General features: G+C 48.0%; 5 protein-coding genes across 5 annotated transcripts; 4 read left to right on the forward strand and 1 right to left on the reverse strand.

Moving 5' to 3' along the window:
• The first annotated feature begins 277 nt into the window (after positions 1–277).
• Positions 278–4,368, forward strand: F4812DRAFT_396529 (uncharacterized protein). Its single transcript, XM_047932170.1, has 7 exons — positions 278–1,330; positions 1,403–1,742; positions 1,797–1,874; positions 1,967–2,236; positions 2,290–2,953; positions 3,011–3,253; positions 3,309–4,368. The coding sequence occupies exons 1-7, from the start codon at positions 1,027–1,029 to the stop codon at positions 4,044–4,046; spliced, it is 2,637 nt and encodes an 878-aa protein (XP_047789751.1). The 5' UTR covers positions 278–1,026; the 3' UTR covers positions 4,047–4,368.
• A 1,286-nt stretch (positions 4,369–5,654) lies between these two features.
• Positions 5,655–8,179, forward strand: F4812DRAFT_459544 (uncharacterized protein; the record flags this gene model as incomplete). Its single annotated transcript, XM_047937566.1, has 7 exons — positions 5,655–6,397; positions 6,452–6,965; positions 7,204–7,298; positions 7,356–7,533; positions 7,593–7,673; positions 7,736–7,861; positions 7,922–8,179. The coding sequence occupies 7 exons, from the start codon at positions 5,655–5,657 to the stop codon at positions 8,177–8,179; spliced, it is 1,995 nt and encodes a 664-aa protein (XP_047789752.1).
• A 1,993-nt stretch (positions 8,180–10,172) lies between these two features.
• F4812DRAFT_396565 (uncharacterized protein) lies at positions 10,173–13,240 on the forward strand. Its single transcript, XM_047932171.1, has 2 exons — positions 10,173–12,973; positions 13,182–13,240. Exon 1 carries the CDS (start codon positions 10,660–10,662, stop codon positions 12,799–12,801), a length of 2,142 nt encoding a protein of 713 aa, XP_047789753.1. The 5' UTR covers positions 10,173–10,659; the 3' UTR covers positions 12,802–12,973; positions 13,182–13,240.
• Positions 13,241–15,812: 2,572 nt separating this feature from the next.
• F4812DRAFT_459546 (cell cycle control protein) lies at positions 15,813–17,837 on the reverse strand (the record flags this gene model as incomplete). Its single annotated transcript, XM_047937567.1, has 1 exon — positions 15,813–17,837. The coding sequence occupies one exon, from the start codon at positions 17,835–17,837 to the stop codon at positions 15,813–15,815; it is 2,025 nt and encodes a 674-aa protein (XP_047789754.1).
• Positions 17,838–18,080: 243 nt separating this feature from the next.
• On the forward strand, positions 18,081–20,682 carry F4812DRAFT_396859 (pre-mRNA splicing factor). Its single transcript, XM_047932173.1, has 2 exons — positions 18,081–18,765; positions 18,873–20,682. The coding sequence occupies exons 1-2, from the start codon at positions 18,442–18,444 to the stop codon at positions 20,382–20,384; spliced, it is 1,836 nt and encodes a 611-aa protein (XP_047789755.1). The 5' UTR covers positions 18,081–18,441; the 3' UTR covers positions 20,385–20,682.
• The last annotated feature ends 604 nt before the right edge of the window (positions 20,683–21,286 follow it).

A 21,286-nucleotide genomic window follows, 5' to 3' on the forward strand; every position in this document is an offset into this window, starting at 1 on the left:
GATCTGCAAAGTGAGACGTCAAGATGGATGACAACGAGAGAAAGGAATGGAATAGAAAAAGGAGCGTTAAGACTTCGGTACATAATAGAAACCCGATCCCGCTAGGTACCTAAGTACTACCTAGGTACGTACCTTAATCTTCAATGAGCTTAAACTTAAACCAACTTAATCTAATCCGTAGAACCCACTTTATTCAGGTGCTATGTACTCCTACCGCTATTTAGTATTTAGACTCAGCCCTACTGCGTGAGGTACAATACATAAGCCCCCCCCCCCCAAAAAACTGGAAGTTCCCTCTTACGTATTAGTAATACATCCTTAGTTCGAACAGTCTCTTTATGATTGGCAGGACATAGCGATAATAACGACCGGGATTCATTCCCATCTCTCTCTCATTTCGCAAGAGATGTGTTTGGTCTGCTGCTAGGATGGGACAGTCATTCTTCCTGTTGCCTACCTAGGTATCTTATCAAAGTATATGGTATGCTTGGTTACAACCTCGGGGTTCTCTTATACACCATTTTCTTATACGCGATAGAGCGTGGCTCTTGTTAATCTTGTCTTGAAGTTGAGGTGGCTCTTCAGCCCGACATGTTAATCAAACCGCTTGATCTGAAGCAACAATACCATTACAAATTTCACATATAAAACAAAGGTTCTACTTCGTATCAGGACAACCTAATTCCCCACATTACTACCTATCGACTCGAATCCCGACCGTAAGATTTTGAGATTTCTACCGTTCAGGCTCAGCAATACACACTAAAGTATCAACACAAAGTGGCGGAGAGAAGGAATTAATAGGGGAGAAGGATATAGTTTTAAGGGTTTGGGTTGAATTGTTCCCGCTGTCGATATATCGTCTATATTCTGGTCCTCGAAGTGGCGCGTATACCCGAGAAGCCATAGTGGCTTGAGGCCGAAGCGCATCCCCAAATACATACGGCTCTCCCGTTCCGTGTTCACCTGCCGACGCACCGCCGAGTCTTAGCTACTGTTCCGTGCCGTTTGATATTGTCTTAGATTATGTCGACTTCGACCGGCGAGACCCCTGGCGCCGTGGCAAACGACGCCGGGTCTCAAGGTACTGATAATAGTCCAACCACCGACACGAGCCCGCCGGCCGCGCCCCAAAGCCAGAACAATGGTAATGTTCCCAGGCCAAAGCGGTTGGCGTGCATGATATGTCGAAAACGCAAGCTCAGATGCGATGGCGTAAAACCGAGCTGTAGCACATGTACGAGGTTAGGACACGCTTGCGCTTATGATGAAGTGAGACGAAAGAGCGGTCCGAAGAGGGGATATGTGAAGGCTCTAGAAGAGAGACTGAGTAAGTAACAATTCACCGGGACACATTTTAAAATAAGCGAGCGAGAAACTAAGACGTCGCGTTCTCAATTAGAGCAAGTCGAGACGCTCCTGAATAAAAAAGAGCCATCTTTTACCGTCGGGATTGATACAAACAAATCACCAAACGTCACCTACGACCAACCGAACCACAATCAACGAACCGCTCCGACGCCCAGTTTTAATGTCCCAACTCCTCAAATGAATATGTCCAGGGATCGTGATATGGACCAATGGCATTTCAACGCGGACTCGCCACAAGCCGCTACTGGTTTAGATGAATTTAACTTTGGCGAAAATATGAACATGAATGGTGTCGACAACAGTTTTCAGTGGGAGATGATCGGCCTTGGACTGGAAGAACCTCTCCCATCACAGGAGACGATCGATGAACTGTGAGAACTCTCATACCGTATATGCACGTGGTCCCGACTAACGAAGGCTGGTAGGCATCAAATATACTTCGATAAGATTCATCCGTCGTTGCCTATGATTCATAAATTCCGATACCTAGCAGCAATGAATTTGTATGGCATATCCTTTGTGTTCCTCTTATATATGCCTCCTTTAGCTTTCCAGCAGGTGTTCATGTTGATGTCCTAACTCATCCACTCGCTAGGGCTCCGAACCAACGTCCGCCTGTTGCTCTACGTTATGCGATTTGGACCCAAGCATGCGCTGTAGCAGACAAGTTCGCGGATTTAAAGGACCTTTTTTATCAGCGCGCTCGTAAGTATATTGAGGCAGATTACGTTAAAGGCTACGGCGAGCACATGATTTCAGTAGCTCATGCTCAAACTCACGTGCTACTTGCTTCGTATGAATTTAAGATGATGTATTTTCCGAGGGCCTGGATGAGCACAGGTGCCGCTGTGCGCCTATGTCAGATGTAAGTATCAAAACTTAACTTTATTGGACAATCATGTGCTTATAAAAGTTCAGGATCGGACTGCATAGACTTGACGGATCAGGCCTTGATGTGAAGCAATGCCTCCCACCCCCTCGGGACTGGACGGAGCGTGAGGAGAGGCGACGGACATTTTGGATGGCCTTCTCTCAAGATCGGTACGCAAGTATCGGCACTGGTTGGCCCATGACGATTGATGAACGAGATATCATGACCAATTTGCCATCTTCGGAGGAGGCGTTCGAAATGAGTCGACCAGAGCAAATGCAATCGCTTTCGGACGCGATGTGCGCAGCTGGAGCCGCCAAGCTTTCATCCTTCGGAGGCATTGTATTAATGGCCTGCTTGTTTGGCCGCAACCTCGTCCATCTTCATCGGCCAGATGCTGACGATCGTGATCACGACCTCAATGGGGAATTTTGGAAGCGACATAGGAACATGGACAACATTCTGCTTAACACCTCTCTTTGCCTGCCAAACCACCTCAAACTTCCCACCGGTCTTTCTAACCCCAACATCGTATTTACTAATATGAATATCCATACCTCGACGATATGCCTTCACCAAGCCGCTATATTTAAGGCAGACAGGAATAAACTTTCCCCGTCTGTCAGTGCAGAAAGCAAAATCCGATGCATCACGGCTGCGAATGAAATTGCTAGTATCATGAGGATGGTGTCTCACTTGGATTTGTGCGCTGTAAGTCCCCCTTGAAATCATGGACTGTGATGGACTGTGAACCTGACAACCGTGTAGATGAACCCGTTCATATCTTTCTGTTTATATGTTGCCGCAAGGGTATTCGTCCAATACTTAAAGAGTCGGCCAGACGACAGTCAAACAGCAGATTCGCTGCGGTTCCTTCTTGCTGCTATGAACGCATTGAAGAGGAAGAATCCCTTGACCGAATCATTTTTAGTGCAATTAGATGTCGACCTTGAAGCATTAGGAACGCGGATACCTAAGCTCAAGTCTGCCTTCCCGAGGAATACAGATAGCGTAAGCCTCATTCCCGATAATTTATCGCTTGATAACCTGTACTGACAACGTAAAGCCTGGCTCTGGTGTGAAGCTCCCAAAAATGCATTACCGGAAAAACGACAAAAGAGGTGGTCACTGCCCATCAGACCCCGAGTCAGGGGGTGGTGGTCTCCTCGCTTACCGCCACGCAAACGTGGGCAACGATAACCTGCCAAATACTTCGAATAATATTCAATCCGAAAACCTGCATCCAATAAACGGTAGACCGTTGGTGAACGAATTCGCGGGCCAAAACTGGCTTGCAGGAGAGCAAAACCCATCTGCTTGCGATCAGAGTGCTAGTAACAATACATGCAATCATGCGACAATTCCGCCTAATTTGTTCCCGGGTTTTGTAGAAGGTACCGGAAGTGATTCGAACGATATGTCGGCATCATCAAATACAGACGGGCCATCGAACAGGCCCACACCAAACTCGAGTAGCGCCTCGGACAATCGCCAAAGCATGGCAGGGCCTGGTCAGATGGCAAACTCAAGTGGCAGGACATCCTTCGATACTAGTCCTATCATGTCTCACCAGAGTCTAGGGCCACAAGCTGAGATAGATGCAACTACAGCTGCTTTCTTCCAGATGGGTGGTGGCACAGGTATGACTCCAGACCAGACGTTTGGCACAGCAGAAAGTTCGGGGCACGGTTTCACACTCCCAGATAATTGGGCCGGGCAAAATGACATGACACCGGTAGCCGAGGGAGTTTTTCAGCATTTATTAGATGTGCGGATGGAGTTGGGGTGGGATTCAAACACATGAAGCTGCCAAAAGGATTATTGGCTAACCAAAAGCTCGGCCATGCTCTCGATGTAAGCTGAAGAGGGATAAGAGGGATAAGACGGCATTGGGTAGGTAATGTACAGGGTTTGCCGCCGGACTAGGCGGTTCTATTACGACTTGGGACATATTGGGGCGTTCTAGGTGTTGCACGCGCAATATCGACAAGGAGGTTTATGTTCATTTGGAACTTGTATAGTAGCCTGCCATGACGCGACGCACGGAGGGTTGGATTTTTCTAATGCGTCGATTACGAAAAGGAAACCCTTACCTCACTTGCTCATATATACTCCATTCATATATCGTATCCATAAAGACGAACAAATGACGAAATCCTACGACATAAGCAGATATGGTACTATTTCTTCAAAAAGATAATTAAGCAAAGTGGAAGCTGAAATCATTATAGTATTACAAGTACATATATTGCCATCCGTTGCCGTTGCCGTGATATCCATCGCTATGGGGAATGGAATGTCAGCTGCTTTTGTGTATCACGACACCGGAATTACCAGAAATTGGGAGTGACTTGTTTCCATGAGGTACCTTATATTCCTAGGAGGTAGGTATATAATCCAACGTGGCTTGTGATGAGAGGTTGATTCGTAGAAAGGGGGAACCAGACATGGAATATGTTGGTTTCTTTTCTTTTCTTTTTTTTTTTCCCAGCTTGAATTTTATTAGGTATTTGTTTCTCTCCAAATTGAGGAGTAAGGAGATAAGAAATAATAGCAATATAATGATAATGGATGAGATCTTATTACTTAGATCGTCAGGGTCCAATTCCGCTGCTACTAACGATTATTGGCCGAGGTATATATTGCCTGTAGGTATTACCATTACACTTACATATCTCACATATTTACCTAACATACCCTTACATTATGTACGGTCATGCACCGAATCTTATAAATGTGTATACCTAAGTGCAGCTCATAGTGTGTAGGTTGGTTCCATAGGCAGAGGGGTAATTTATAGTGTAGAAATATACTATGCACTACATCATTAGTGTAAGTTAGGCCGTTGGTCGGCATGTGGGGCCTTTGGGAATTGATGGAATTGATGGGATGATAAGCAGGATAAGGCCCGGATAGACAGGTGTTCGCTTGCCATTTTAGGACTAGACAAGGAAGTAGGTCTGGCCGCCCTGCAACCTTTCAATGGGGCAATGGACCCGCAAGGCGGGGCAATTTCGTGAGCTGCACTTTTCAGCTTCTATCGGCGCTTTTTGGCACTTTTTGGCAATTTTAACATTTTCCATCTGATCTTACCTTTTTACCTTTTATACGTTCTAGGTAACTTCTAGACTCTTTTCCCGCCTCTCCCACCTTACCGGTATCGTCCGATTACATTAACCCAATTTACTAGCTTCCCTCTCTCTTACCTACCCAGCTACCCCAGCTACCCCAGCTACCTTGGCCTAACTTAACCTACCTCAAAACTAGCAGAAGTCAAATCATGACGGCGAAGACACTTCGCCCACGACATCCGACTTGAGAATGGGGTAAAAACAGGCTTGGTGGGCTGCGCCGAGTTTGTTCAAAGGCACCAAGCAGCAAGAACACTTACATGCCAGAGAGCATAATCATAATGGACCCCGCCTCCATTTCTTTTCCACAACCGCCGCCGCCGCCACCACCGCAGCACCACCAGCAGCACCACCAGCAGCAGTACCACCACCACCACCAACAGCAACCTCAACAGCAACAGCCACAGCCGTCTCAACCACTCTCACCAAGAACCAAGGCTTCGCTGTCACACGAACTACATAATAATAATCACAACCATCTCCCACAACAATCGCATCATTATCTTGCCCCAAGTCTCTCATCGCATTCGAGCCTCGATCTGTCCGCCATTGATACTACCGATCCTGTCTTTCAACAACACCTTCAACGGCTACAGACCGTACCCGCTGTCCCCGTCGTCCAGGGCGACTATTGTTCACATGCTCAAGATGGCTTCGATCACGAGCCAAATGCCACTCAAATGCTCCAGCACTCTCATAACGAAACGACTTCCGACCTCCGCAGAACTCCACATCAACACCATGCTTCTCTCCCGCCGTCCTCGCACTCGGCGCCGCCAGCTTCCAGCCAATTCGGTATCTTAACGCCCAATGGCATGTCTCCATCAGGTTCTGTGCCCCAGTTTCAACAGGAGGAGGAAATGTTCATACAGTCAGCACAAGCCAATTCCTCAACTGCTGAAGCCTCTGAGCAGAGACCGCATGGCCAATTGGTTAGCAGGATAGTCGTCGATCCACCTGATCTGCAAGCTTGGCGCGAAAAGTTGTTCAATGTGGACGATACCATCATCTTGACCAATGACCAGTAGGGAGCGGGATTCTCTTCGGAGTTAAGTCATTATTACTAACTACCCACTAGATTCGAGACATACTTCCCTCATATCGACAATGTTTACTCGCATCGTTCTACGCAAAAATACAAGCGCAAACCGTTTATATCGCATTACTGGGACTGCCGAATGAAGGGACGACCGCCCGGAACGCCAAAATCGGATGACCCTTCTAAGAAGAAGCGCAAGCGGAGCGCACGAGAGAGGGATCTATGCGACGTCAAAATAAAGATTACCGAGTATTTCCCAGGAGCCACCATCCTACCCAGCGAAGGGGATGCCAATCCTAGCCTAGTCTCGCCGAGCGTTTACCAAGCTCCACAGCAGCAGATGTTCAACGATGGTCTACAACGGACCACGGATGCCCATCTAAATGGAGAAAAATTCTGGACAATACAACGAGTCAATGGCAATGGCGGGAACGGTAAGGGCGATGGTGTCGCCGGTCCCCATAAGCATAGCTTGGCAAAGAGCGATGAGATCAAGAAGTCAACCGTACAGAGGTACATTGCCGCGCAGGAGAAGGAGGCGAAGAAGATTCAGGTGGGTTATTCCTTGTACCATAGCCGCGATTACCTTTATACCCGATTTTATATATGGAAACCTTTCTGTCAAGATCCAACCCATCTAAAACGATAACCCCTTCCTTTAGCACGGTGGAGGAAAACATTACTATTAGAATAGGGGGGAATTTCCTTGTTTAACTCCCACCATCTTATATTTACGCTTAACAGCTTTAAAATTTTAGCCCAAATCCCCTGACGCTAACTCGCTCCTATAGAAACCTTTACCGAGGAGAATATCAGGGGCTGCACTTGCAACGGCAAAGAAGCACTCAAAGGAACACGAACTCAAGCTCTACGCTGCTTGTTTTTGGTAGGTTATTGCAGTTAGATATAAGAAAGCTTTACAAGCTGACAAGCTTCTCTGTAGCCCCTTTTCACAAAGAGTATGGATCGCCCTGGAAGCGAAGGGTATGCAATATCAGTATTGCGAGACAGATCCATTCAAGCGCCCGACCCAGTTGCTAGAAGCAAATCCGCGTGGCCTGGTTCCGGCTATTCGCGAAGGTGACTGGGCCAGCGGCGAGAGTGCTATCATTCTAGAATATGTAAGCCGCTATAGTGTTGTAGATGGCTCTCTTTAGTTGCTAATTAACCTACTCCTTAGCTTGAGGATCATAACCAAACAGTGCCGCTCTCACCCACAGACCCAAGACTGAAGGCTAACTGTAGGCTATGGATCGACCATGTGAGTAGCTAGATAACATCCACCGTGTATGAGGTAGAAGGGAGCCCGGCTGACAGATCTAGATTAATGCAAGGATCGTTCCGGCTTTCTTCGCTTTAGCGAGGGCTACCGATTTCACAAAGCAATCAGAATACGCAGAGAGACTCCGGAGTGAGATAACGGCCCTTGTCCAAGCTGCTAATGACAGAGTAGGTATCCCACCCCTTGCATTTACTCCTCGGAGCTATTTTTTTTAATTCGTCATTCAGGGGCCATATTTCCTTGGAGAGGACCTATGCCTCGTAGACATCCACTTCGCTCCCTTCGTCCTTCGAATGTCCCGCATACTCCGCGAGCTTCGTAATTGGGGCGATCCCGTGCCGGGGACTCGCTGGCAACAATGGGCCGACGCCCTCGAGCAGAACCCGCACGTCCAGGCCACAACTAGCCAGAAGGAGCTCTACATCGAAACGCTAGACCTCTTTCTTAACAGCCGCCAACCCAATGGCGAATACTTCGGATCGTAATATAATAATGGGATTTATTATCGCTGCTACGTATTTTTTCCATATATATTGGATGGTCAACGCATTTGCATTAAATGACGGGGTGTTCGTTATCACATTCGAGCAGTACATACATACGATACATTTCATGTCACCCTATACACATGACAGAACCGGGCTTATAAGCCTTGCCGGGGGCTTCTTTATTTTTACTTTTTTACTTTTCCTTCTTCTGCAGTATATTACCCAGCTCCCTTTATCAGACAGTACTCTCATGCCGAGAACTTTCAAAAAAGGGCAACATGGGAACGGAGTCCAAAGCTTCATTACGCGCTACATAGGTAGTAGGAAGTACATAGGTATATTCATTTTCATCTGCATGGTAGGTAGGTCGTATAGGTATTTCGGGGGTATGACACGTATATTGATTATGCAGGGCATGAAACGAAGGGGATGGACTTTGGGGGGAAAGTGTGTATAGAAGGGTTCGATACATATATACCTAGGTACACATATACACATACTCTTTTTTTTTCTGAGTAGCTAGCTACCTCTTGTTGATACACTCTGTGGTCTTGTTGTAGGAGCTGGTAGGAGTTCTCACGGTAGGGACTGTAGATCGTGTCGGTTGTGGCGCATGACAGATTGTCTCTCCCGAGGCTTTGGCGTGGAGAGGAACTCATAGCAACTGTAACACTGCTCTCCTATTAGTGACTGAAAAATCTGAAAATGGTAGAAAAAGCCATCTGGTTTCAGTCATACTTACATACCTCTCAGCTAGAACCACGAGATCAACTTGTCGATCTTTGGCGCTTCGAGAATATCGGCACCTGTTATTCCTAAAAGCTTTACGAGATAGATGAGTATAGAGCTTAGTGAAACTTTAGCAGACAGAGGCGTAGTAGCTGAGTACCTTATTATGTCCTCATGCGCGAGAAGGGCGCAGGTGCATTGCTCGTTCAAATTTTCGATTGGTTAAGCTTTACCCTGCTCTTAGAGGGTTTGCATCTGAGCATAGGTATGGTATTAGCACTTCCGAGGCTGAAGTAGCTTCTTTTCTAGTCACGATACCTATAATATTTGCAAGGATGTAATCGGCCGTTAGTCCTGGGCAAAGGCTGAGCTGTCACATTCACCATAATCGAGCTAGCATATACTACACATTTAGTACAAAACTCTCCCATACAAGCGGTGAAAGCTGCTAGGTTCTAGTCCAGACTATTGTACAATAGAAAAGTTTTTTTTTATGTGCTACTCGCGGAAGAAAAATATGATCTACGGTTGGGTAGATACGCCTTGCAGCGATGGCGACCTACGCACGACGAGCTGTGCAAGGTTGGTTGCTTTTTAAGCTGTACGAGATCGTCCAAGGTAAATCTCAAGTCTTCAATAAAAGAGGGCTGTATTGTTGTCGAGCACAAACTGATTATAGGTCGCAAATAGAAACGGGTGACGTTATACTGAGACATGGATCAGACACCGACTACGCATGAAATATCGTCTGGACTTCTCTGATTGTGTAATGAACATGATGCCCAACAACATGTTAATCTGTTTAGGTTGGGTAGCTAGATACGATATGTGTTGTAGTACGACGTATCTCAGCAGTTCGGCCATTCCACTAGATTCTACATATGTAGTATACTGTTACAATAACAATATGAAGAATGAAGCCCCATCGTAGTTGTCGAGGGGTGTAGGGAACTACCCTGTAAAATGACTGAGGGGGGAGCTGCTTTTAACAACTCGATGACGTTAGTTTGTACCTAGGTATGCAAATTCAGTTAGCACGTACGTCGAGTAGCCACTTAAATGCATCGCTCTGACCGCGAGGCGCAGCGTAGGACCTTCGTTTGAAGAATCTGCCCAGTGTCGGTAATTCGCTTACAGGTTAGAGGAGGTAGTTTAACCCTCTCTCGAGATTCACTGCTGAATGGATTCAAATTTATAAATTAATGGGAAGTTGGAATTTATAGGTAATATGTAATGATTTATTTATATCTTCTTTTCTGAACTACAAAAAAAGACATGTCTTTCATAATGCATGTACAATACTTTATAAGCTATTACGATGCGGTAGCACTGTATTCTTGCTTTTAAAAGGTCTCGCCTGGCTTACAGGGGTTGACGTCAGGTAACACCTAACTCCAAGCTTGTTTTTCGCCCAGGCGCAGCAGATAATAAGTTGCCCCGCTCCAATTGTAACGCACTAACAACACCACCATCGCTGGCCACTGCATCATATGCGCCTAATACCTCTCTCGCTCTTGCCCCCCCCTTCTCGCCGCATGTAATTACTGTGCTGCCGCTCTGCCGTTCCGCTGTTCATTACTCATAACTTGAACTTCCCAACTTCGACTCTTCCCAGTTGAATCATTTTAGAGTTTGATCCGTTTTTTTTTTCAACTAAACGCATACAAAAAAAAGTATCAATTCGCACTCACACTTATATATATATACATACACATATTACGGCTAACACGCACTATCGCACGCCAAAAATGTCCGCGTACGACCCTTATGACCCTCCCGCGCGCGATCATTCCCGCCGGTATTACCATGATGATCGCCGTGAGAGGGCAGCTCCCCGCTACACCGAAACTCAGGAAACATACTACAGAGTAAATCCAACGAGCCGAACCGCACTTGTGCCCCGAACGCGGGAGGACAGTGAACAGCTCTCCGTCGAGGAAGTCCACAGAGATTTCCCCCCTCCTGGTTACTCCCGAGATATCCGTAGAGCCAAATCCGCTGACCCCGGCTACGATGATTACTACTACGACTCGCGCCACCCTTACGACGGTGCGCGGGATCAGCGTTCTCGTAAGAAGCCCGCTAGCATCTACTACGAGGAGGAGGAGAGAACTCGCAAGCGCGTCCTGTCAAAGCAGGAAAAAATCATCGCCGCTGTCGCCGGTGGTCTCTTAGCCGCCGGCGCTAAAGAGCTCTGGGATCGCCGTGAAGCGGAGAAGGAAGGCGTTGAACTTCATCGAAACATAGCCGCTTCCGCTGCGCTTGGCGCTGCGGGCGCATTGGCCGGCTACCAAGGAGTTGACTACTACAATAAGCACGCCAATAAAGATGACAAGAAGTCAACCTACGTCGTCCACAGAGGACGAGATGGTAAAGTTGTCGAGTATTATTCCGACGATGACGATGATGATTCCAGACATCAAAAGGGCAACAAGTCTTTCCTTGAGAACGCCCTGGCCGCTGCTGGCCTGGGAGGCGCTATCAAGGCCTTGACTGGCGGCGGCGGTTCCGAGAAAGATTCAAGGAGCCGCCATGGAAGTCGCCGCGGTAGCCCCGACTCGTACCGTTCACGAGGAAGCACGAAGAGCTCGAAGGATACTCCTGCGGCTAGAATGCAAAAGGCTGCTAAGGCATCGCTCGTCGCAGGCGCCGCAGAAGCTTTTAGGGTCGCAAAAGAGCCGGGCGGTTGGAAGGGAGAGAAGATGAAGCGAGTTCTCACCGCGGCTGCCGGTGCTGCAACCATCGATGCTGCCCACGATCCTTCTAAGGATAGTAAACGCCACCTTGTGGAAGCCGTCATTGGTGGTTTGCTTGGCAACCGCATGCTTAATGGTTCTAGAAAGGATATCGAGGAAGATAGAAGGACGGGCCGGAGCAGGTCTCGCTCTCGTGCGCGTTCCGAGGGCGGCGGAGTACCTGGTCTTGCGGCGCTAGCTACGGCAGGGCTAGGGGCTTTGGGCGCTAAAAAGCTTGTCGGCCGAAGTCGATCTCGATCTCGTCGGGGTAGCTTCGATTCATACGACAGCCGAAGTCCCTCCCCCCGAAGGCGCCACAGCCGAAGCCGTAGCCGCAGCCGCAGTATCGTTGATAAGACACGACGCAGCCTGGCTAAGATTGGCCTGGGCAACGGCCCTGATGACAAAGACGATGACTACTATGACGACCGGTCTTCTCGCCGGAGCCGGCATAGGAGCCCATCAAACGACCGATATGATGATGATGATGATTACAAGTCTCGTGCCTATATGAGAGGAGGCCGGGGCCCTGCTAACGACCGATATGATGATTACGATGAGGAGGAGCGTTCTATTGGTAGTGGACGACCGCGTAGCTCGTCCCGTTCACGCGGAGGTAGGTCTAGTTCTTTTTCTAGTAGCGATCTTGGAGATTCGGATGAGGATAAGAAGATGACGTCGAAGATGCGACGTAAGCAACTCATTACGACGGGTTTGGCAGCCGTTGCTACCATACACGCTGCTCATAACGTATATGGTAGCATGGGACAGCGCGATGCGAGGCACAGAGCAGTTAAAGAAGGTAAACTGAGTCCAGAAGAGGCTCGGAAATTGAAAACCAAAGCGCTCTTGCAAGATGCGGCCTCGGTCGGCATCGCGGCACTGGGCGTCAAGGGCGCCATCTCGGAGCTCAAGGAAGCCCGAGAACAGGCCAAAGCAGTTAAAGAATGGAAAGAGGAGAAAGAGAGGCGTCACGAGAAGCGGATGGAGCGACTTAGACGTGAAAGTTCCAGCTATAGTGGCAGGTCTAGAGCTGACAATTGGCGCTCTTCAGCTCCGCCGCTGGAGAATCGGCATGACGATGGGCCCCATTATACTGACGGGAACCCCTACTCCGCCCTACCTGCACCTTCGGAGGGATACGACAGGAGATAATAGGTAGGGTATGCTACCATTATGCACTGTCCTGCATAGAGCCTACTCCTTTTTCCCGCCGACTGCATCTGTTGGGTTGCAGAGCATAACACCTGCACTATTTACTTTACGCCGTTACGACTTGACGATTTACTGCTATTTATGGTTCTAAAGGGAAAAAATATACATGATGGTGTGTTAAAGGCGTTTGGGATAAGACGAAAAACTGCTTGCATCGCGCCATTGCTGCTGAACTAACCCCGGCTGTCTTGAGATAGAAACAAATTCTCGCTCCTCGCATTGCTTTCTTTACCTCTTCTGAATCTCTTAAAATACGCGAAATTTTATTATTTATGATAAATACCTTGAGCATCTCACTGATCCTGATTAATGTGTGACAGATGGGCGCCATCGCCGCCACCACCACCATCGAGACGACTAATGTACCTATATATCCCGCTCTAATGCATACAGCAAGGGGTAGAGGGGCTTTTTTCTGTGTTACTTTGATTTCTTACCTGCGTCACCGAAAACATTTGGAGCAATCAGCCCCCTGTTGCAGCACAAACGCGGAACAGCGACGTACGTCAGTGGACCGTTCACTCGCTTACCGGAAGCCACGGGTTTAGGTCTCTACTGCCTGCCACGAAATTCGATCTGAGCGTCCAGAGCCAGCCAGTTAACGACTGTAATGAGGGGGTGTGTGTATGGGAATTGCAATAGGATCTGCAGGGTTACTTTTTTTAGTTGGAACTCGGTGGGATCTAGAGAAAGTTATGTTCCCGACGAACGGGAAAGAGGGGAGAAAAAGAAAAGGATGAGGGGATTCGATAGAGTATTGGGTCGGGAATCACGGACGAGGTCTAAAGGATATATATTACTTCCATTAAGAGTACATGTACCCGAGGAGGAAGGGGGCGGTGTGTATAAATGGAGAGAGAGGGAAGGGAGAGGAGGAGAGAAATTGGGGTTTGCAAGTTTTCCAAGATCTTGAGATTTTTTTTGGCGGGGGGAGACACGCTGTTTTATGACTAGCCTTTCAGTTTGATGACGACGATGACGACCTTGAGATTATTTCTAATTGGACGATGTCACGAAGGTTTTCTTTTTCCTTTTTTCTTTTCCTGTCCTTTTCTTTCAAAATACCTTAACTATATATTCCATTCTCTTCTATCAAGTCTATCATGAAGAGCTATTAACTAGGCTCTTTAAATTTATTGCCGTCTTTATTCACATGTGTGTCATAATACGTACCTAACGTATTATGTTGTTGTTATCTTTACACGACTGATACTCGGTGAGTACTTACTGTTGGGCTGAAGTATGAGGTAGCTTTATTCAGATGAACAACCGAGTATCCAAGTTGTCACGAGGTCCTACATCTGACAGCGTTGCAGTCCCCCTTTGTCTGCATCGGCGCATATACACGCAACACGCATACCTTAGACCCAGGTGTGTAGGTACGATACAACTCTTGAGTCCCCGAATCTGATGCCAGCATGGCCGAACGTGCCGGTGGGAATGAGTAGGTAGGTACAATACATGTACCTATGTGAAAGCTTAGCCATGTCATCTACTTAACTTAGTGTAGGTACTTACCCACCGACTCGGGAAGATCGAGAGAAGCGGTACGGATCGAATAAGTTGGAGGGCAGGGGCATCTCGGTAGCGTGTCTAAACCATGGCGTTTATAAACCAAACTACCCACATGAGGCACTTTCTTGTTAACTTTAGATGTATACGGCGGCTAACCTCACGGCCCTGCCTCTTCCCATCGCTCTGCCAGCACCCACCCTGTCATGACATCATCGTGCTGACCGCCTCCCCGCCTACTATTAACCCCCACGTCCCATAGTGTCGTATAGGTGCCTACCTACCTAGGTTGAGGTAAGTAGGTAGGTAGGTAGGTAGGTATCCATCCACTTCCCCCGAATCTATGTATTGTATTGTACATGAGGATACTTGAAGTACCTAGCTATATACATACCTACACTACACTACACCCCACGATACGATACGATACGATACGATACGATACGATCTAGTGTTATTTCATCCCTGGATCGTTGACTCCACCGTGGACACATCGAGAAGAAAAAAAGCGAATAGAAGAAAACACGGACCTAACCAGACCAAGTTTCTCTCTCCCTCTCTCCTAACGGAGGACCACTCCTTTAGGCTAGGCAAAGGCACGCGGGCGTGGAGTGCCAGTTGGAGTTGGAGTTGCGAGTTGGAGACGGTTGGTTTCCCCAACTTCGGGGTCGCGTGTCATGCGCCTCTGGCAGTTGACGATCCCCAAAGCTTACCTACTTGTATCAAGTACCTACCCAAGGTATAAGGGAGGTAGCAGCAGCAGTACCTAGGTAGGTAGGAGGTAGTATGCAGGTCAAGTAGGTATGCAGGAATGCAGGCAAGCCGTCAGATCAGGGTGTGCCTTGTGTTACCGCTCTTGTTCTTTCTCTCTCTCGGCTGCATAGTACCTATTCGGGAGTTTAAAGGGGGGGGTTGGACGAAAGAAAATAGGGTAGTACTCCGTCCGTCTTATGGCTTCTAGGGTACCTAGCACGCGCCTTTGTAAGAATACCATACTATACTTAAAGGGTCGTATGAAATAGGTACATCTCGAGGGCTACGTATCGAGATGTAGTTCCTTCAAGCTCAATCAATAGCTTGGCGAGTCGGGGAGAGCCGAGCCGCATGTCTATCCTCCCCACTAACATTCTTGGCACGATTTCGAAAGAGAAGACGGATTTGTGAGTGCTTTGATGTTTGTTTCTCTTACAATACAACGTATGGTCCTATAGACGATTAAGGCATAGACGTGAGCAAGATCTCCAAGATAATGAGGTTCGACTGCGTACTAGCAATTTAATATTCGACCAGTCCCGCAGTGGTTGTTGTATTAGGCTGAGTTCTCGGCTTTAAAAATAAAAAAATAGCCCATTATATACCTTAGGTACAATATTGAACTGTCAATCTCCTCGATACCTTTGTTTGGTACACCATTAATAAAAAGCGCTCCGTCGTCTCGATTAACTGACGGCACCACCTCCTTGCTTCCAGGCCTGAGCCATGGCAAGCATCTTTGACAGGTCTTGCTTCTGTTCGTCGTCCGCAGGGAATACGTAATCGATATATTCCTCGAACGTGTCGTCTTCCAGTCTGCGCCTGCGCTTCGTCCTCCGCGGCATCTGCTTCTGTACCTTCTCGATGTCCTCCGCCGATCCATGCGTGCGCTCGAACGAAAGCCAAGCGTTAAGTAGGGAAACTCTCTCCTCCTTGAGCTCCTTCTCCTTCATGCGCTTATGAGCACGCTCAAACACACTGCGAGCCCTAGCCTTAGCTTCTTCACTAACAGGCCGCTCTTCCTCTTCACCTCCTTCCTCCTCGTCTTCTTCGGGAATGTTGATCTCGAAATGCGCGTAGCTGATCCAGACCTTGACGTGGTCTGTCTTCTCGAGTAGTCTCTCGTACAAGTCGCGCGTCTTGTCGTACTCGCCCTCTTCTTCCTCGAAGTCTATGTACGCCTTCCACAGCAACTCCGGCATGTCGAGGATAGGCTGATTGATAGCGAGTTCGAAGATAGCTCTTGTCCTATCGAGGTCGTCCAGTCCTCTTTCAAGCTCAGCGAATTTAATCCAGGTTTGGCAATTAGCCGGATTCCACTCGATGTGCTTTTCGTAAAGGGTTCGACACCGTACGAACTCGAACAACTTCAGTTCCAATTCGATATAACCCTTGAATAGTTTGTCCTTCGGGCACATGCCAATTGCCTGTCCGAGTGTCTTGCGTGCGGTGGTAAGTTGGCCTTGTCGAATCTCGAACTGCGCCCTCAGTAGCCAGACTTTAGCAAATGTAAACTTCTTATGCGGAATTAGGTCGAGGCACAGCTTATAAATCTGCCGCGCTCGATCGATATCCTTAGCTTCCATCTCCTCCCAGATGGCGTAGAAGATCCATAAGTAAATATACCGACGCCAATGCCTCTTTTCCTGCGTAGGTGGGATTTGAGCTACAGCTCGCTCGTATACGTCTCTTACCCGGTCGGGGTCACCTGAAGTCTCCTCTAATCGAGCGTAGTCGAACCATATATCGTAATTCTTGGGGTTCTCCTTGATCTGGTCTTCGTAGTGTCTCCTTCTCTTTGATAATATTACATCCTCTACACCGTCCTTATCGCCATACTGCTTTTCAAAAGTCGTGTAGGCCTTGTGTAAACCCATAGACTTTGAGCGCGGGAGGCGATCTAGAGCATATTTGTATATAGCTCGAGCTCGCTCGTACTCCTTGAGCTTCGTCTCGAACCTCGCGTAAGCAATAAAAAGCCTCTCATCAACAAACTCGTCGCCCAGGGCCTCAACTGCAGCACCAAAAACCTCCCTCACCAGATCACTTGTTCCGAACTCTTCTTCGAATTTGGCCCACTTAATCCAGTTGCGTGGTTCCGGATGCACGATGGTGAAACGCTCGAAAATATCTCGGGCACGTTGGTATTCACCGTAACGCTTCTCCAGCTTGATATACGCGCTCCACGCAGCCTCATCCGGTTCCCAGGCCATCCACCTCTCGAATACCTGTCTCGTACCCGGAATGTTTCCGAGCATCTCTTCCATATACACATATTTGTACCATAGCTTGTCGACTCTCGGTAATATGGTAACGGCACGATCCAGGAGATTCCTCGAATGATTGATGTTCCTGTTCTTCATCTCGGCCTCGATATACCGAATCCATAACACGACGGAAGTCGGGTCGACATCGAGGGCTCGCTCGAAAATGGATCGCGCGCGCTTGAATTCCTTCTGTTCGAGTTCCCATGCAGCATAGCGCATCCAGTTGTTCATATTAATGGTGTTTCGGCGAACGTAGTTCTCGAACTCCCTTCGCTTCCGACCTTGGAACTCATGGAGCTCTTCTAGGTCACCAAAGCGCTGGGTGGGAGCTTGTAAGGACGTCTCCTGTCGATCTACTGCTTCCCGAAGCAGCTGCTCGGCGGAGATCTGAATAGGCGCGGCGGCCTTGTTCTTGACCCTTGGAGGGCCGCGTGAGGACTCCATCTTGACTTTAGTGAATGATATATGTAAGTCAATTGAGGTAGAAGTCGATATTAAAAAGTAAAAAAGGAAGGAGTATTGACGGGTTTGGGGGGTGGTATGGCTATGCCAACCAAATAATTAGGTGTTGAGCCAAGGGCAACTTGGATGTTGCAAGTTGCAAGAGGTTGGCAAGGCTGATTCTGATTAGAAAGATAAGCGGACGCGCGACAAGATCAGTTCAACTGTTAAAGTGGATCCAAACCTGGTAGACAAACGGAAAAATGAGATTTACCGACAACTTTACATCCATCCATGGATCTGATAAGCTCAGTGATTGGATACTAAAAGCTTAAGGTTCCACATTAAATTACAAGTCGCGACTAAGAAGGCAAAGAAGGCTGCGACCAACTTCTACATAGTACATCTTTTAATTTCCTTGTCGCAATTCGAAACTTTCCTTTCCCAACCTTTCATACAACCAAGAACTTGTCGATTTTTCCTGGATTACTTCCCACCCCTTCATATGACCGTAGAGAACTGCATACTCTTCAAAATTTTTGACCTGACGGTTCATCTCCCGTAAATACGCCATCGTTCGACAGTCCAATTATTACCCTTCGACGCCATGTCGACTCTAGCGGAGGAATTGCTGCAGGACTTTGAGGACTCTGGGTCCGAAAATGGAGAGGAGCAAAATGATGTCGGTATCGATCTTGACGGGCCAGCCACTGGCCCCCCAGCGAGTCACGATGATGGTGAAATGGTCCTGGACGGTGATGAAGAAGAGCCCGACGAGGATGAAGAGATGGGTGGCGTGAGTATAGGCGCTGTCGAACCCGTGGAGGATGAAGAAGCTACCAAGGCCAAAGTTGAGAAGATGCAGCTGGGCGGAGTTAAAGATATCCGCAAGGTCACTACTGTTATGGACAGGTTGGACCCTTTACTTAAGGTTAGTCTACCCTCTATTCCCTCTCTTCACACTACGAACAAAGTGATGGAATGTTTACATCTCCTGCCTTGAGCTATAGACCTGACCGACTGGTTTCGACTTTCTAGGACATCGCCCACTACCAAGCAAAATCTCTCACTCCGCACACGACCAATATAGGTAATATTGAGGACAACCCCGAGTACAAGATCCTCACTGAATCCAATACGCTCTCCACTCAGATCGATGGCGAGATCATGAAGGTCCACAAGTTCATCCGAGACCATTACTCGGCTCGATTCCCCGAACTTGAAACCCTCGTTCAGAATCCGATCGAGTATGCGAAGGTCGTGGCCATTTTGGGAAATGGACCTATGGATTCGGATAGCATTAGAGCACTTCAGGGCTCCGCCGACAATCCTCTGGGCGAATCGCTTAAGTCGGTTCTAGACGGACCTTCTCTGATGATTGTTACCGTCGAAGCTACTACTACGAAAGGCCATGAAATAAGCCAGGAGGAGCTCGAACGCATCCTAAGAGCCTGCCATATGATGATCAAGATGGAAAAGGCCAAGAAAACACTTACGGACTACGTGCAATCTCGAATGAACATTTTTGCCCCTAATCTTACAGCCCTAGTTGGATCCTTAACTGCTGCGCAACTCATTAATACAGCCGGAGGTTTAACTAATCTTTCACGGGCTCCTGCCTGCAATCTTGCCGCTTGGGGTTCCAAACGATCGGGCAATACGGCATTCGCCACCAATGTGGGTGTAAAGCAGCAAGGCTACTTGTATCATTCACCAATTATCCGAGGTATCCCAACCGACCTAAAGAAGAAGGCTATGAAGGCTGTGGCGGCAAAACTCGTCTTGGCTGCACGTGCAGATACCGGCCACACGAATTCTGATGGATCTTATGGCGAAGAGCTCAGGACTCAATGTTTAGAGAGGTTAGATAAACTGACTGAACCGCCCCCGAACAAGGGTCAACGAGCCCTGCCAGCCCCAGATGATAAGCCCTCACGTAAGCGAGGTGGACGACGGGCTCGCAAAGCCAAGGAGGCAACGGCGATGACTGAGCTTCGTAAAGCACAGAACCGCATGGTGTTCGGTAAGGAGGAGAAGGAAACAGACTACGGAATTGGAGACTCTACTACGGGCATGGGAATGATTGGCCAAACGAATGACGGGCGGATTCGTGGAGTGCAGATTGATAACCGTACACGAGCGAAGCTTAGTCAAAAGCATAAAGGTTGGGGAGGAGCTACGCCTATTGGCGGTTCGGCTTCGTCATTGCGCGGCTTCGGCCAATCAGGCGGCAACATCGACCTCCGCGGTAAGGGTCTACGAACTTCAGGGGTAGGATCCACCATCGGAGGAGGTGCTGGAACAGCCTCGTCCCTAGCATTCACGCCGGTACAGGGACTCGAGCTGGTGGATCCAAAGGTTCAAGCCGAGCTTAATCGCAAGCGAAAGGCGGAGGAGGACCGCTGGTTTAAGGGCGGTACCTTCACCCAGGTCGCCGGGGGTGGGACTTCTAGTGCCAACGGCGGCTTCAAGGTCCCCGAGCACCCTAACAAGAAAGTCGACACCGGCGCTGGCAAGATGGGACCGCCGGCGCTACCCGCTAAGAAATAAGGGGCGGGCGAAATACCGCGCTGTTATTACTGTAGGATCAGTGCGTGAAGTAAGGGACTTCTTTTTTTTGGTACAACGTGCGTACGCAAGACGAAATATATAGGTATAAAGCAAGGCATGGAGTTCTAAAGGGACGGCGGGGTTCGGTTGCATGGCATTGGCGTTTCTTGGAATGGGAATGGGGGCCTATCGTAGTGTGCAGTGTATAGTTACTTAAAACTTAAACTACGGGATTTGAAGCCAAATCGGCTTAGTCTTTTGGTAACTAGTTTTTTCTACTTCTTTTCTTTATACCTACATACACATGTGCTACCTCAAAAATGTGTACGCGTTTCTTACCTTAGGCACCTAATGTATGGAACAGGTTCGTTCTCTTGGAAACTTAAAATTCTTCCCAAGGGGCCGCGCGTAACCTGTCTGAAAATCTGGATTTGAATTGAATTTAAATTTGAATAAGGGGGATAACCCCGACCTCGGTTTGCGCAAACTCTAATATCTATCTTTATTTCTATTTATATCTCTATGTTAGGTTAGGTTAGGTGTTAGGTTAGATGCCCAGATACGCAGATACGCAGATACGCATCTTCTTCTTTGCCTATGCTGAGGCGTGGAGTTGCCTCCGACCCCGTCGCCTGCTCTTGGCCGGAGTATGGTTTTCCATATATGTATATATGTAAGTTATATGTATGTATGTAAGGTATATATGTAGGTGAAGTAGGTAGGTTAAGTACCTAAGGTATTTGCCCGCTAAGGCGTCAGGAGATAGCATGGTGTTTTCTTCTTCTACGCGATGATTGGTATCTTACGTAGGTCAGGTAGGTACCTAATCTAGGTACCTACCTAAGTCTTTGAACCTAATATCTAGGGGTAGGTAGTAAGTAAGTACTGTAATAAGTATGTGC

This window comes from Daldinia caldariorum (assembly GCF_022478825.1).
Source record: "Daldinia caldariorum strain CBS 122874 unplaced genomic scaffold F4812scaffold_9, whole genome shotgun sequence".
Taxonomy (NCBI): Eukaryota; Fungi; Ascomycota; class Sordariomycetes; order Xylariales; family Hypoxylaceae; genus Daldinia; species Daldinia caldariorum.